At 39.8% G+C, this 17,795-nt stretch overlaps 1 protein-coding gene across 3 annotated transcripts in view; it reads right to left on the minus strand.

Annotated features, from left to right (window-relative positions):
* The window catches only part of FIGN (fidgetin, microtubule severing factor), a 144,146-nt gene extending 126,929 nt beyond the window's left edge, over positions 1 to 17,217 (minus strand). For 2 of the 3 annotated variants that reach the window (XM_081938137.1, XM_081938135.1), the window contains exons 1-2: positions 16,289 to 16,948; positions 15,212 to 15,411 (exon numbers count right to left, since the gene is read on the minus strand). In XM_081938137.1, coding sequence (XP_081794263.1) covers positions 15,212 to 15,236 — 25 coding nt within the window. In that variant the 5' untranslated portion in view covers positions 15,237 to 15,411; positions 16,289 to 16,948. Of the gene's footprint in view, positions 1 to 15,211; positions 15,412 to 16,288; positions 16,949 to 17,136 lie in introns of those variants that run through there. The other variant, XM_081938136.1, reaches the window with a different exon arrangement.
* Positions 17,218 to 17,795: the final 578 nt, after the last annotated feature.

The raw sequence follows: 17,795 nt of genomic DNA on the forward strand, positions 1-17,795 counted from the left end.
ACTCACTAGAAATGCTTGCTATATAAAACACTGATTGACCACCTACAAAACACCATTCTAGTTTCTGAGATCCAATATCCCTCCTTTCAAAGGCTTGCAACAAAACATTAACTAATGTGGCTGTGCAGATTTCAAAGATAATTTGAAAAAAATAAGTGTTTTGGGCCCTCTGCCAGTTTAGCACTTCTCTGCTACTCATTAAGATTTTTCAGACTGTATTGCTTGGAACCCACGGGTTCTGTGAGAACTTGATGGGGTGCCATTACAGATTTAAGGCAAAGAAAAAAAAAGTTAATTCAGCCAATTTTCTTTCACTAAAACTTTGCCTTTTGCTCAGAGGTTCCACAGTTAAAAAAAAAACAAAAAAAACTAAACTAAGATTTTGTGGGTTAAAAATGTTTTAAAACTCCTTCAACTAAGTAAGCCATTTCTTTCCCAGGCTTCTGAATGAGCCAAAAAATATTATGACTATGTTAAGATTCCCGAGAATTTCAATATGTGAATTTTTTAAAGCAAGCAGTAGTATTTTTTTTTCCAGACTAGATAGGTAATCAAAAAAGTGATGGGCTTCTTTAACAAATAGCAGAGAAGTGCTGAAATTCTTCTAAGTCTGGGGTATTTTTTTCAAACTTTTCTAAACAGCCCTAGCAACAAACCTTTTTGAATTTATCTTAGATATCATAAACTTACATATACATTTACAGTGGGGATGGCTTAGGAAACTGCAGCCTTAAGGGCACATGAGGTGTCTCAATCTGATTTCATGGAATCCTTTGCAAGCAATTTTAGATCTCTGGCCAAAGCAAATGTAAGACTGCTGAGAAGAGTGGGAGAAAAACAACACCTATAGACACATCTGTGTTCTTTATTTAAAAGGAAAAGAAGGAAATATCAGGAAGGAAAAGAGAAAGAGGACTAGAAAAATTAGAAAGATGATCTATGGCCGTGATGGTGAACCTATGGCACATGTGCCACAGGTGGCACACAAAGCTCTCTCTGTGGGCACGCGAGCCATCGCCCAGCTCAGTTCCACCGCTCATGTGTGCATTCTTCCTGTCAGCCAGCTGATTTTTGGGCCTCTGCCACACATGCAAGAGATATGCACTCATGCGTAGGGGGCAGGGGGAGGTGCCCCATTTTTTGTCCCTGGAGACTTCAGGGAGGCCTGCTAGGTCCCAATGGGGCATGGGGAGGGTCGTGCGTGCATGCGGGGTGAACACGAAGGGGGGGAGGTCTCCCAGGCATGCATAGTGTGGCCAGGTGTGCAGTGGGGGTTACGCGTGCACACTTTCGGCACACGAGGACAAAAAGGTTAGCCATCACTAGTCTATGGGCAATCCTCACAGGCATTTGGTTTAGGCATCACACACTGAGATCTTTGGTTCTGACCATAGAGCCACAATGCATGCAACAGAGTGCCTCTGAAAAATATGGTCCAAGAGAGAATGGGGAAATATTTTACCCAAACTTAAGATGGAGCTGCTCTTCCCCAAAAGGTTGTCATACAAATGACCCTTGGCTTATAACCAAATTGGGACTACAATTTTGCAATCATTTATACCATGGTCATTAAGAGAAGCACATAGTTGTTAAGTGAACCACATAGTTGTTAAGAGAATCCAGCTTCTCTGATGGAATTTGCTTGTTGAAAGCAGGCTGGGCAGGTCACAAATTGTGATCACGTGACTGCAAGATGCTGTAATCAATAACTATGAGCTGGTTGCCAAGCACTCAAATTGCAATAACACAATTGTGGAGTGGAGTCAAACCTTTGAGGATGGGTCGTAAATAACATCCTTCAAAGCTGTTGTAACTTTGAACCATTGTTAAACAAGTGGTCATAAGTCAAGGACAACTTGTACTTGTATAAAGTATACCAAAGTACAAAGAATATAGCAAAATGAAAATGAGTTGAAACCATTTTATGGTCTTATGACATTTCATACAACTTTTGAAAATCAAATACATCCCATCTCTCAGTATACTACCGTATATTCTAGGCTGTTCCAAGGAAACACCTGGTCAAGTGGTCAAGCAACAATGTATACAGGTAGTCCTTGACTTATGACCATAATTGAGCCCAAAATTTTTGTTGCTAATGACAAGACAGTTGTTAAATGAGTTGTGTCTCATTTTGCAACCTTTATTGCCACACTTGTTAAATGAATCACTGCAATTGTTAAGTTAGTAGCACAGTTGTTAAGTGAATCTGGTTTCCCCCTTTGTTGTCAAAAGATGATCAAATTGTTGTCAAAAGATGATCAAATTGTTGTCAAAAGATGATCAAATGACCACAGGACACTGCAAGCCTGAGTCAGTTGCCAAGCGTTTAAATTTTGATCATGTGACCATGGGGAAGCTGCAATGGTCATAAGTGCGAAAAACAGTCTTAAGTCACTTTTTTCAGAGCTGTGGTAACTTCAAACGGTCACTAAATCAACTATTGTAAGTCGAGGACTGCCTGTATAGCTATAGCATATTGGATGATTTTTTACCCGTGTATGAACAAAAATCATAAATAATTCATGCCATTTATTAAATCTAGGAGAATGTAGAGGAAACAAAATAGAAAGATGAAGTGTTGGATATTGTACACTGTATTTTTCAGGACATCCCCTGAAAAGATGAACTGAAAATCTCCAGTAACATTTTATATTAACATAAACAGGAATGAATTATAAGGATAATTCAAACTTATTATTATTATAAGTATGAACAATCCTAGCAATTAACAAAAACTTAATTTTTTCCAGTTATTTTTTTAAAGCTATATTATAAACTCAGCTCCGTTATGTACCAGGACACTATATAATGTATACAATATTCTAGGATTTGGTAAGGTCTAGATTGATTCTGAAGGATTCAGGTGACATTTTCTTTAAAAAAAAGTAATTTTGGGTGTTTTGGTCACATCGATGTACAATACACCTCCACACCATATTAAATTTAAAAAGAAGCAACTGGCCCATAGCTTTGTTTTTGTTGCTTGTGATTTCCAAGCCTCTTGTCTCAAATATGCTACACTTTAGTGCAAATGTCAGTAAGACAATAAAACAAAACAGATTGAAATTGCCCATTTGTTACATAGCAGTAGTTTAAAAACTGCTTGAAAACCTAGGCGTGTTGCATCTCTGTATCCTGAAAGATTTAATCCCACATGCAGCAAATACACAGAAGTCCAGATCCCACCATACTGCTACACATACATCTTCCAATCTGTGCCTGAAGTTGAACGGTTTTATACTGGAGGCTGCATACGTATGCCATAGAGAGCGGGGACTTCACATGCTGAAGCCTCTCACATAACCGACCCGCTCTCCAAGGACACAGCAAATCAACGTTAAAATCAATAGCCAGCACATGATAATTCTAAACCTCTGCATATAAACTTACAATTACATATGAATTATAATAATCAAGTCACAAAAGTTACTAAACCACATGAGCCAGCTATAGCTATATTCCCAAAGGCATATTCATATTATCACCTCATCTTATCTTCCCAACAATACTCTAGAATAGGTAGGTTAGTGAGTGAGTGAGTGAGTGAGTGAGTGAGTGAGAGAGAGAGAGAGAGAGAGAGAGAGAGAGAGAGAGAGAGAGAGAGAATATCACCGAATGAAATAAGAGAACCAATGTTCAAGCTGGAGTTCCATAATCTTAAATTCTTAATCACTCATATACCTTCTGCATCACTAGTGTAGTATAAGAAGATGTTTAAAAAACGTTTTTGCTTAAATCAACATTCCTACTATAAGCACTCTCCAGATCTGTGGTACTATAAACACTACTATCCATGCGCCGCCTAAGGATCTGTAGTGACATATCCCGATGAGGGAATTCTGGTATAAATAGAAAAGAAAAATCTTTTCAAGTTATTATTTATGATTCTCCCTGAAAGCCAAAAAAGTCCTATTTTCCATCAAGGAAGAAATGCCCCACAAACTCCTAAGGCCCATTTACCCCGCCAGATTTGGCAAAATGATTATTGCTTTAATAACAATCCAGACATATTTGTACAACTGTAACACATTTTCTCTGCTTAAATGTTTGTAAAGATAATTAAAAAGTAAACCAGAAATTAGACTCAGTTCCCATATGGCCACCCTTATGTTAGCTTTGCCCTCCACAAATCTGACTACTTAACATAGCATGATTACATGTATGTACTCATATGTATTATCCAAATTGGACAACAATCTTATGTTTCCTCATGTATATATACATACATACATACATATACATACATACACACACACACACACACACACACACACACTGTTTTCATTTAAAATAAAAAACAGGGGGGAAAGCTTAACCATTTCACCTCGTATACTGTTAACATGAGGTTGTTATTATGTTATGTTTAGTATATGGTTAAAAATAATTGTTGTATTCCTTTCTTTAAGCGAAGTCATTTTTCCCCAGTTGAATTTGTGTCCCGAGATGCACATTCAGCAAGACTTAGGCCCATTTGAAAAAGGAAGTTTCAGAGAGCACAGTAACATTATAAGAAGCAGCCCGATTCTCAGACATACTCTGCTTTCTGAGATAAAGAAGAAAACACCTCTGCCTTAAATTTATCCAGGCTTAATTTTTCTTTTTCTCATCATGGAGCCAGAGTCGTAAAGGAGGAAAAAGTCATCTTCTGTAATACAGTATACCTTATTCAGCTAAGAGAGGAAACTCAGGCCCCACCCTATTTGAAATCTGGGCTGTTTTATTTTCTTCCCAGTTCAAGCTGCGCATCGCAAGGGACACTTTTTATGCACGTTAAATCAGCAAAGAAAAATACCGTCCAGCTTTTCCATCTGAGGCTGCAATTGTAGGAGTCCTGTTTTAAAATAAATCTCAGTAAATTCCAGCAAATGTTACTAAGAAATAAAGATACACGGAGAGGGCATTAAGTGATACTGCAAAATGCAAGACTAACTCCCAGACACCAACTCCCAGACAAGTGGAAATAAGGCAGTAGCTTAGCTCATAGCTTATAAAATACAGTAGTATAATTGGGACATGGCTATGCAATCACTAAGCTTTCTTATTTGAAAATTTAACAGACAAATTAAGGAACCACATTTTGAAGTGTTTAGAACTGCAGGGAAAATAATATGTAAATACTTGCCATATGCATTTAATTTGCCATTTAATTTACCATTAAATATTTGCAAACTACAAAGCATTTCCCCCGGAGAAGAAAACAATTCTACTGTTCCTGTTTGTAGAGGTTAGAAAATATCAGTGCAGGTTTTTTACTTCAATAGCATTTTTCTTTGTTGATGTTCGTATGGTTAGGGTATATTATTACTACTGTTATTATTTAAAATGTTAAGATGCCAAATTTGCAAATAATTGGAAATGATCAGGCCCATGTTTATAAACTAGCAAAAAGACAGAAGCCAAATAATTGCTCTAGTCTGAGAAGCACCTACATTGCTGATTCAGATGGTCTTCATTATTTAACTACTTTTTAAATCTATTCCATTTATACACTAGATACTCCTGATAAGGCCAGCTCCTCTAATTTTATCTGCAAGAGAGATGCAGAGGATAGGAAAAGTTGCAAAACTGCAAACATATCCCTACTGGTCTCTCCCTCGATTTCAACTTGCACTAATCCAAGTTTATGGAACCTCTTATTGCATCTCATAAATGCAGAACCAAATTGTCCCCATAATGATGGCTCTATTCACTGTGCATACTCCTTAAAAATAAGCAGAAATGGACAATGGGAACCCAAGATGATTTCAATTTATTGTAGGCTTACATCGCTGAGCATGACAAAGGGACACACAGAAAAAGACAAGCCCAAAGCTCATAGAAAAAAAAATGAAGATACAAAAAAAACATTTTCAAAGATAACCCAATCCCTCCCTTCTTCTGCTCCACTGCACAGACATAGGCCTGAACCTGTCCAGAGTAAAGTCCTTTAAATATCTGTGCAAATGGTGATTTAATACAGTCCATTTCTCCCTTCCACAATAAAAGCATGCAGCAAGTATCAACACTGAAGCATTCACTCACTGACAGTAGCCTATGAAACCCTTCTCCTATGAATAAGGGAGCATGCTGTCCATTCACAGAGCTGCTGCTAGTTGGGACAGCAAAGATATGGTGAGCGGTACTCTAATCTAGTGTTTCACATGAGTCAATGGAGTATGGGCTAAGGCTGTTGGGACTTCCACTGAAATCCTCATTCAGCAACTTCAGGCCACTCCCCATCTGGATTCTTTAAAACAGGGTGTCAAACTCAAGGCCTGTGGGCCAGATTTGGCTCGCGGGGTCTTAGTTCTGGCCCAGGGGACCTCCCTGAAACAGCGAAGGACCGGCCCACAGTGCCTCTGCCAGCGGAAACAGACCTCATGTGGGCTCCGTTTTCGAGGCTGTATTTGCTGGCAGAGTGTTCAGACCACTACAGGTGCCCCCAACATGAGTGACATTGAGCTGGTCACACCCACCCTGGCCCCCTGAAATTCAACACAAGCCTGATGCAGCTCTCAATGAAATTGAGTTTGACACCTCGGCTTTAAAAGAACAGCAGCATTTTTAAAGAAACGATAGTTTTAATAGCCATGGTTTTATACCCAAAAGAGAAAAAATGTCATCTTTAGGGGGGAGAGGGAAATAGTATTATGCCATGTGTAATAGTGTATGCCATGAACAAATCAAATGCAAAGGTCTAGAAAGAATTCTAGAAATAGAACTGCATCCCACTATGTCTGTCATGAGCTACCAAGCAGATTTCTTACAACTAGAGAAGCCCAGTGAAACCTTTGGGGGATGTGGAGGGGGAGAAATGAGAGCAAGTCCACTCATTCAATGTTGCAGGCAGCTGACTTTCATTCATTTTGCTAGAATCCATTCAAGAAAATTAGCTGAAACCTTGCAAAACTCCCTTTTGCCATTGAAAATAGCCCGGCCTCTAGAAATGTTGCTTTGCACAATACCTTTTAGTATAGTACATGTAGTAATATAAACTTCTCTCTAAGCCAAACTTAACCAACAAAGTCAGACTATCATTTAAGGAAATGTGGCCAACACAAACAGCACACAGAAAAAAACCCAGTCCTTCGAAAACAGCTTCAGCTTAAAACAACATCACTGACAAGTACTTTCCTTTCTATGGCTTCCTTTTATACTTATGAGATAATGAGCCAGTTAAATCTAAGCCATATGACAGCAAAGGAATTCAGGAGAAGTGAAGAAACAATAACAACAACAGCATCAACCACAAAAGAATGGGGAATTTACTTAGCATTATACCTTGCCCATACCAGAACACGGCATATCATTATTAAGAATTCAAAATAACAGGGTTAAACAAAAGATTCCATGATGCTTCTTGTTATTTCATTTCTTCATCCATTGCTTCAAATCTAGATTTCCTTCTCTATGTTCAGTTCACTTGTTCCAGGGTAATTCCTATAGTATGATAAATTATCACCGGGGCTAAAGCAAAGAGATTATTATGTTGGTGGCGAGGCAGGTTTAAGTCTTCACTAAATTGTCATTCTTCTGAAGAAAACTATCCACAAACCTTTTGGTGAGAAAATACAAAATATTTCCAATGTAATGTCCATATTTATGTGCTGCCTTGTTAAACACACCACCTTTTATGACTAATTTCCTAATCCACAGACTTTGTAGCTGGCTTTTAACTGAACTACAGCATTGTGTCACTCGGTGTCTTTTCTCCCTATAACAGGGATATTATGTCCCCATAGAGTTGTCCTGTTTTTTCCTGGCTCTGCTGCTGCATGTTTAAAATCGACTTGCTGTGGAAAGAAAGCAAGTTTCCAAGAAGTAGGAAACCTGTTTGAAAAATTAATCTGTAAAGATTTTTCCTGCTGGATTTCTGTACCGTTCCTGCTGCTCAAAGAGAGGGGGATGCCAAAGAATTAGGTGGACATTATAACCGTCCTTCAAATACATGCTTACTCAGAAGCTGCCCTTACCTGAATTCAGTAGGATTTCTTGAGGTTTAATCAGACACAGGATAGCAACTTTTGTGAACTAAAGGTACAATCCATTATTACTCCACCAAAAACAATAGGGCTTGCTGCTGAACAAACGCAGGATGAAGAAAAATATTGTATTTGTTTTGGACAGATATAATAATGCGTGCAGTGGAGTAGTGGAATATAAAAACCTTCCTTGCATGCATGCACCCTCTCTCTGCTATTATGGGAAACTGATTTATTTCTTCCAGCTACTTGTTAAGTATCTCACTTAGGCTGTTGCAAGTGCATATGGTAGAAGTATATCCATCCATTAAGCCCAATGTCAAGGAAAGTTTGTTTCTAAAGCTCTTTATATAGAATGAGACGCGCAAATGCCAACAAGAAGACATTTAAACTAGGATCATTTCTTCTGCCTTCTTAGAAACAATCCTGTAAGTACCTGAGTGCTCAAACACATGAAAGAACCAGGTTGCCTCTTTTGATATCTCTCTCCTCCATGGAGCCTTTCTTGTCGGAAGGCAGAAATTTTTTTTGAAAATAAATGGCATCCCTTCCACTGTGTTCAGATTATTTCCTGGGTGCCTGAGTTATCCCTCAAAAAAGGTTGCTTGATATTTAATTCACTTCAACTATCGCAATAATATTTTAGAGAGCAAACCTTATTTTTGCAGTGCCAACTTTATGAGTTTCTCTGTGGCAAAAGGCAATTCCATTGGTGAGAACTGGGATGGAGGAAAGAGAAACGAAATAATGGCCAGAAAATAGGAACAGCACTACACTTTCTTCACATCAATAAGCATAAGCGTGATTGCACGGTAGAGTACACAAAAGGACTCATAGGTGTCAGTGTTGGTAGAAAAAAATAAGGTCTACAGCAGTCTGTTTCTAGACCAATTTTTCCAAAAATGCAATCACTAAACTCAACAGCCTGTGCCCTCAAGTAAGCAAATTTTCAGATAACCACAGCCTTGTACCTGTATTTCCAACTGGCCTTTAAAGATTCTTTCAAATTGTTCCAGAACAATTTCAAATAACAAAAGCAACTTGCAGAAATGTGAAATTCTGATTTGGATCATGACTGAATCATTTTTATCTTAAGTTTCATTAAAGCAAAGGAAAGAGATGCTTGGACAACGCGCATAGGCTCATACTTGTCAGGAGCCTACACGGGTTGCAAGCTTGCACAAGGTTAGGTGTTTTAAAGATAATTAGATTATTTAGATTTAACCATATCGATGTAGATGACAACTTTAAAGTCTAAATTAAATACTTTTGAAAAAATGTTCATCGTGCACAAAAATACAGGAACAGGAAAAAAATTCTGCTTAATACTGAGCAATATTTAATAGAAAAATAACCCTAATCTAGCATCTTTGAAAACAGTTTCAGCAAACATGCTACTACAAACAGTTAAACATAAACTGATAGAAGTATAGAAGAAACTAAATTATATTGTTCAAACAAGCCATTGCTCAATCTGCAATTTGGACCGCGGGTAGACAAACACAGATACTACTTCAGATAAATCAACGAAGGAAGCCATGTTATGTGCGCGTTTATGCACACAAACTCACTGAAATAATAAACCATCCTAAGACCACACAAGAGATACTCTGTGACCAATAGGTCATTTCTCTGCTGAGGAAAATATATTGTGTCCTTTTGTAAGAACACTTTTACAATACTGGATTCACGTTATATGAATCTATCTATCATGGCATCTGAATGGGCTGCATTAGATTCAATAAAGCTACGCATATGACGTGATTATTGAATAAAAAGAATGATAAATAGCAGTGACTGATTATTTGAGAAGTCCTGTATTAAAAACTACTTTCCGCAAAAGATGCAAAACACTGTTATTATTCCTGCATTTCAAAGTTTCCACTTTAAATACAATTTATCCTCAAAAGAAAACATGAAACGTATGGCTGGAACCATGATTGATATTGCTGGAGCAAACTGTAACCCAAAATATCTTGTTCCCAAATGCCCTGCAAAAGCAGGTTGTTTTGATGAGGCAGAGAAATTTGGCTCACATTATAACAAGAACAACTGTTATGACAGTGCTGTTTTAGTAGTTGTGCTGTCGTATTTCCTACAAATATCTCTTAATATTTTATTGGAGAAACCAAACTAAGTTGCTTTGGGGGAAGATTTTTTTACTCTCCTTGAATAAATGAACAGGTATTTAGACTTTTATCATTGTACTCTAGAATCATTTACTTCTTTTGCTAGAGTTAGAATGATAGCTCCAGGTTTTTAATTTAGTTTAAGCTTTGTGGTCATGAATTACAATATTTCCTGCACGGAATAATATACCTATTACGCATTTGCTCGTGTAATAGAGTCAAGTTTTATCCTTTCTTTTCCTCCCTCTCTTTATTTGTGAAAAACAAATTAGGTGTTTGTTTATATTTAGTAATAATATGAATGCAAATAATTCAGTTCTTATGCAGAAATTGTGATCTGAGCATTGTCATTAGGTACACATATTTACATACATCCAAACACCTTTTAATGTATAGCCTAATGATATACAGAAATCTATAAACAAGAATGGAGTTTATTATGTATAAACTGTCTCTTATCTTTAGGGTTTGTATTCTTTTTAATTAGGCTAATCCAATATTTTAGGAGTAAACTCCATTTAACTAAAATAAACTAATTTCTGACTAGACAGATAGAACATTGCACTCTTAATTAAATGCAGAATTGTCTGCTTGGATCTAAAAGAAACTATATTCGTAAGATTTATTGCAAGAGAAACACAGAATCGCACTTCACCACAAAAAGAACACAAAACTTAACAATAGTAATTACACAAAGTGTTTTACAGCTCAAAAAAAAGGGAAAGAAAATATAGCATTAAAAAAGAGAAAAAAACATCTCATATATTCAATAAGAAATTAAATTACACTGAATCCAGGCAGGCTTACTTCCAGGGAAGATACCACTATCATGGCTAAAATATTTGATTATCAGAGTGTAATTATTAATTGGTAAGGGGAAATAAACATTTGATAGACCTCCTTTAGCCTTTTAATAAGTCTTAATAACTACATGCAAATTACTGTTTTGCTTTCTTTCAGAATAAAAGAAATATTAACTGAAGGACAATCAATAGATTCAAAGTTACTCTGCTATCATGAACTTCCACTGATTTGTGCAGCTTCTGATTCACAAAAGAAGTGAAAGGGGGAAAAGAAAGAGAAAGCTGGCTATTCCAAATTAAAGGTTATTATTTGTTTCAATTGCTTTGCTCATTAATGATGGGGGATAGCTAGCAAATACGCTGGTGCCCTGATGAAATGGTTCATTGTGCCTATTGACGGCAAAAATGCTCCATTACTTCACAAAATGCCCAGATAACACATTTTCTCCCATTAAAATCATTATGAAATTCCAGTTAATTAAAAAAAAAAGCATGTCAATACATCTACCGCAATTTTGAAGATACTTAAAACGCAAAGAAAATGTTGTCTTTTGTTCGTTTTCAGGTCTTGTTGTTTTGTAATAAGAATGCATTTTAATTGCATTATTAATTGAAGGCAAAGCAACATATTTATCTGATCTAGTAACACTAGATTAGACAAGTGGATTAAAAACAACTTGCAAGTGAGTTTCCTACGTACAGCTATCATGCTGGTTTTGTATCATTAAAATGGCTCCTAAACAAGCAGATTAGCTGATTAATTGATGATTAAGACTGCAGGAAGATCAGTCATTACATGGAGAAACTCCTTGCATGCACACACAGAGCTAACTAATTGACAGCTACACGTGAATTGCAACAACCAGCCTCCGAAAGCATTATTGTAAAAATAAGATATAAATACTTGCCGCAGCCTCCCTATTTCCCCCCCCCCACCCCTCAATCCCACACACCCCTTCCCCAACATGTTTCAGATACAAGCGTTAGCTGCTTCTTTTAAGTTCAAGTTGGGCTGTCTAGAATCTGCATGGTTACACGTGGGTGGAAGAAGCAGTAGGATTACATATAAAAGTCAGCATCTGAGCATAAAGATATAACCTTGCTGCTTCTCCGTGAACTTCATAGAATATATACCCTGTCATAAATTGAGCTTCCATACCAAATGTCTGCTCTTTGAAAGAACTTGGAGAAAAGTTCCTTGGTTGTATTGATCTGATGACTAAGGGTTCACAGCTACCGTTTTTATGTCCTGCTAGGTCTGCCTGAACAGTCCTGAAGTCATTGCTTATTATCCAGAGGTAAACACCAATTTGTCTGCTGTAAAACTGATACAAATCCCACTCTTATTCCAATAGAGCCCTATTGTCATATAATCGCTTTGGTGGAGGGTGGAGAAGGGGGAGGAGTGATGACCGTCCACATGAGATTACACAGCAGCCACTTTTTGCCATGAAAGATCATACAATAAATTTTCCTACGGCACTGCCTCTAAAGCAGATACGATTCACTAATAAACATCAATATCGAAACTTCCTATTAGGGTTTGTACAACTCAACAATGGAGATTACAATAGTCCTTATTTCGCAGTTACCAAAAAAGGGGGTAAAGAAAAATTTCCAGAATAAATCTGTTTCAAGGAACTTTTCAACAGATTTCTTTTTTGTCTTGCAAAGAAAACAGACAACTTTTCTGGAAGTTTACTTTCCATATAGTTTTGAAAATAATGCTATGTCCAGAGTTAAAACAATAACAACGGGATTCCTGATCTGAATAACCTGTAATGAAGCTTCCTACCTATAGTAAGAATTCCCTTGTGCATTTGTCAAGATACTATACAAAGGTGTCTTTAAAAGTCTGTCTGATTTGGTACAAAACAGTGACATTATTTCCTGGCAAGCTCAACTGACTAGAGAAGATTTATCAGAAGTCAGAAATCATCTATCTAAACCTTGCCATCCCCACCTGGAAAGCACCTTAAAGATGATTAGTGATGTTATTAAAAACAATAGAAAAAAATCTGGGCCATTAACAAATTAAAATAACAGGTGCAATACATTTTTACTATAAAAATATAACGGGGGATAGTAGATGCATCTTTATCTTAAGAAGCTCAACATCACAACTGTAAGAAGAGGATGTTTTTAAGGAAAGGGAACAATCCGTTTTACTACAGCTTTCCCTACACTAGAATACATTTTTTAAAGCCAAGAAAGGAGGAACATTTTAAGGCAGCTTTCCCAACTTTCCCCCCCACAATATATTGTGACAAGTGGCTGTTTGATAGATGTTCTCCTTGATAAACGACTTGTTCAAAAGAGACACAGTAGCTTTCATTTCCTGACCAGAACACACTTTTAATTTGCACAGGCAGAATTGCTGGAGTGTGACTGGCTCCTGGATGTTTGCCTCTGACAGCCTCCCCCCTCAACAAAACAAAAATAAGCATGAGGTACATCTGCAGACAATGATCACCGCCACATATTTGGTTGAGTCCTTATAATCGAGATGCAGAAGAGATTACATTTGTTAGCTATCGTGGACTCTCTTCCTCCCCCCCCCCCCGCCTCGCCTCCAGGACGGGTGCAATTTCTGAACCACTCTGCAAGTTAAGTTATTCTACTAGGAAACTGAGAAGCAGGGATGTGGATGGGGTGAGAAAAGCATGCACACGGGGGTGGGGGGGTGTACACATGTGCCATACAATATATACAAAACTGGGGAGCCCAGGCATGATTACTACCTATTACTACTGTTAGAATCATCTTCCTCATCCTCCTTCTCCAGAAACTGCATTTAAACAGTGGCAACGATTCACCCCATCCAATTTCAGCTCTCAGCATACTATCCAATTCCCGATTTAAAATTTATAAATGTAATACCCTCATCACAAGCAGCAGGTCCAATCTGCTGTGAATATATATTACAGCTTTAACATCACAGAGGGAAATCTCCCATCTGGCAATCACATTCTCTTCAACAGCTCTAGGAAAGGGGGGGGGGGGTGTATGAGAGAGAAAGAGAGAGAGAGAAAGCTGTGTCTTTCTGCTCTCCCCTCTCTCACTCCCCTCCCATTTAAAATGAGTCAGGGTGGATTATTTGCATCTAAAATAAATCCTACTGTATTGATCAACTCAAAGCCAACAAGTTCCAAATTATAGATGATAGATAGATAGATAGATAGATAGATAGATAGATGATAGATAGATAGATAGATAGATAGATAGATAGATAGATAGATACTTTCTATTGTGATAGCAGTTCTGTTTTACTCTATTGGAAATATACAGAAACCTTCATCATCCGCTTATGGGCATGGCCGATTGGGCAACTATTTCTGAACTGAATGCAGAGCTCAGGGTTGTGCCGTTATGAAAAATCAATGGCCAACTCTGTCCATGCTCCAGCCAACAGCCCGACCGATGCCCATGAGTTTCTACCCTAACCCTTATTTGTTTCTAATTTAAAAGCAGATACATTCTTGGCCTTTCCCCCTTGGCACAAATTCCCAAACTTATAAACAAAATACTAATCTGCCGATATGGTTTCCTGGGCTTCTACCAATGGCCTTGTGTACATTGCCCAGGACAGGTATATTCCAATTTCATCAGGCATGCCTACCATGACCCTTAATAACAAAATACAATATCTCCTTAGAATAATTGTTCAAGTCTCCTATAACATCTGATGGTTGTTCCATTTGCACAGCAGAGCAATGACAAGCTGCCAGATGGAAAACAGGATAGAAAATATACAGGCCGTTATTAAACTGGAAGACTGAGAGCGGGGGGGGGGGGTTCTTTGCAGGAAACAGAGGCATTTATTAGAAGATCCCTAGAAAGGATTTTATTATCCTCATCTAAAACCCAGTGGAAAAAAATGGAAAAGGGGGAGACCTTAATTGAAAAAATAATAATTACACTTGAAAAATAAACAGGAAACCATAGCGGCATAAGGAAGGCTTAGCTGGGTCTCTCCTCCCTCCTCCTTTTATAGTGAGCAAGTTGACTAATTTACATCCTATTTGAGTGTACATGGTGCCCTGCTAGTAACATGCAACTTTAGCTTTATGACAGAACAAAAGTAACAGTCTATTCAAAGCAAAAAATTAGAAATAAAACAAGGCAATGCACACCCACATATCCACACACACCTTATTTATACACCTAAAGCTTTATCATTAACCTTGTTACAGGGATCTTCAGCGACATGCAAAGTACTCCGAAATGTTCATCATGCTCTTTTAAAAACAAAAGGAACACTGTCCTTAGTACAACAATAACAACAAAAGTAAACGAGATTCCCAAACAGACCTACCATAAACACTGGTGCTACTGATCATGTCTTGCTGGCAGCACAAAAAAGCTGAATTGGAATTTTTTTCCCTCTCGTCCTCCTCTCCTTCTTCTCACAAGCAGGAATTCCAAAGGTTGCTTTTCATGAATGCCACTTTTCCTCTCCGCTATCAAATGTCACTGCCTTGAAACGTGGGCCTTTTCGTCAGGTATTCATTTAACCTACATGCATATAATTAAGAGGGAAAGCAACATCAACAAAAAGGGAATCTCAGATCAGAGGAGAAGAAAGAAAGGGGGGGGGGGAGAGAGACAGAGAGAGAGAGAGAGAGAGAGAGAGCACATGACCAGCAATACAAGTCCATGTCAATTTCACTCACTCCTATTGAAACTAACAAGAGCTCCAGGGAAGATAGTAATAGGATCAGTAGGTTGTATATACCAGTAAATTATACATCTTCCTCTCAGTTCCAAGCCAACAATACGCCCACCATGCCATGCCTCCCCCCCACTCAATGAGGTGCTTAAATTTTTCTGCATCAGCTTCTCACATACATTCACACACACACACACCCCTCACCCTTAACTTTCCCCATCCTTATTTACACTGATTTGCTTAAAAGTTAGTTCCTCCAATTTGCACTTAGCCGCTTCCCCTAGAACTTGAAAAATAAATAGAGCAACACCACCACCCCATTTTTTTAAGTGAAAGTGGCTTAATTAGGAGTGGGGAGCGCAATCAATCTCTCAATCCCGAATTCTTACTCTCTCTGCCCCCCTCCACTATTGTTAGCAACGATGAGGGGAAAAGCCCTGCGCTGCGATTGTATCGCTTTACTTTCCACACCGCGCTTTAAAACAAGGGGGGAAAGAATATTGGGGAGGGGGGGATACGAAAGAATTAAACCCAGACTTGGCGATTTGCGATATATCTATCTATCTAAAGCCATACATTTTTATTATAAAAGCTGGGGGGATTTAGAGCGCCCGCGCGCCCGCTCGGGATACATTTAAAATTGTATGAAAAATTTAAAGAGAACGGGCGGAGGGGAAAAGCAGGAGGGAGAGAAAGGGAAGCGAGTCAAGGGAAGGGTCTTACCTGGAGGGTCGGGCACAATCGATTCTTTGCGGCGCGCTGATGAACTGGGGCTGGGGTTAAGCGCAGACGCCTCCGATTTGAAAGCATTCCAAGTTTTTGAAGGGAAGACCGACTGCAGCCTCTGCCATGTTGGAATTTCAAACCCAAAACAGCTGCTTTGCAAAGAGCCACCATGCCAGCAGCTGAACGCCTGCGCAGAGCGCCGCCGAGCCAAATTCAAATCACTTTCACACTAAAGAGCCAAAGATCAGTTTGCAAAAAAAAAAAAAGGGAGGAGGAGGAGGGGGGGTTGGAGGAAGGAAGAAAAAAAGAGAGAGAGAGAGACGCACCAGATTCAGGAGCGAAAGAGGCTCTCAATGGCCGCGCTGCCGCTGTTTGCCTCCGCGCCGCCACCGCCGCCGCGCAAGGCCCCTGGCTGCACAGGTCAGGTTACACGGCAGGGGCTGCCGCTTGCAAGGAAACATGCAAACACCGCCTGGAGGTGGCCGGGAGGTCATGGCAGAACCAGCCAGGAAGCTCGCCCTCCCTTTCCGCGGCTCCAAGAGGGCGAGCGGCCACTGAGAGAGTCGGGATGCCCGGTCCCAGCTTCGCCTCCGGGTCCTGCAGCGACAGAGAGAGACTTCGCGGAGCTCGGGCGGCTTCCCTGCTGCCGGGGTAGCTCCATATCCCCCAGTCCCATCCCCCCTCCCCACACACACACCTCCCGCGCCAGAGAAGGCACACAAGCAGCGGCGAGGCGAGCGAGCGAGCGCCTCTGGCTTCCCCTCCCCCCCCCCGCCCCGCCACCCACCCACCCACCACCCCTTTGCGAGAAGCGGCAGCGGCGGCGCCTTCGCTCCAGCCCCTACCGCGTCTCGGAAGCACGGACGGCGCTGCGCATCCCCGCGCTCTCTCGCTGTCTCCTCGGGCTCACTTGGAGAGACTTTGGGAGGCCGGGAGGAGCCAGAGAACCGGGACGGCAAAGGGGATTGGAGTGGGGGAGACTGGGGAAGAGCGCGAGCGCGAACTTGAGAGAAAGAGAGACAGGCTCGCCCGAGCCCGGGACTTGCCCGCCGGTGTGCGCGGGAGGAAAAGTCACCCGGTCTTCCACCCCTTCCACGGGGAGGACGGTGTGTCTGTGTGGGAAAAGGGGTGTCTTTCGACCCAGGTAAGGGAAGGTGAGGAGAAGGGGATGCCAAACCTGGACGTGGGCCAGCGAGCGGTAGGGAGAACGAGGCGAAGTGTGAATAAATGCGTTCGAGCGGCTTGTTTTTCTTCGGCTACGTTTCATTTGCGCGCGCCATGTATAATGTATATATATGTGTGTATATATATGTGTGTATATATATATGTGTGTGTGTATATATGTGTGTACATGTACATTATATATTTCTTGTCGCGCCGCTCGTTTTCTTGACTTTTTAACGGCACCGTCCGGAACGCATCCCCACCCCCTTTTATATGTAAAAAGAAATCCCCCCCCCCAAACATTAAAAAAAAGTTGACCTCTTTTCCTTCAAGCCTTAGG

The sequence above is a fragment of the Natrix helvetica genome (genome assembly GCF_964273705.1).
Source record: "Natrix helvetica genome assembly, chromosome: 1".
Classification (NCBI taxonomy): domain Eukaryota; kingdom Metazoa; phylum Chordata; class Lepidosauria; order Squamata; family Natricidae; genus Natrix; species Natrix helvetica.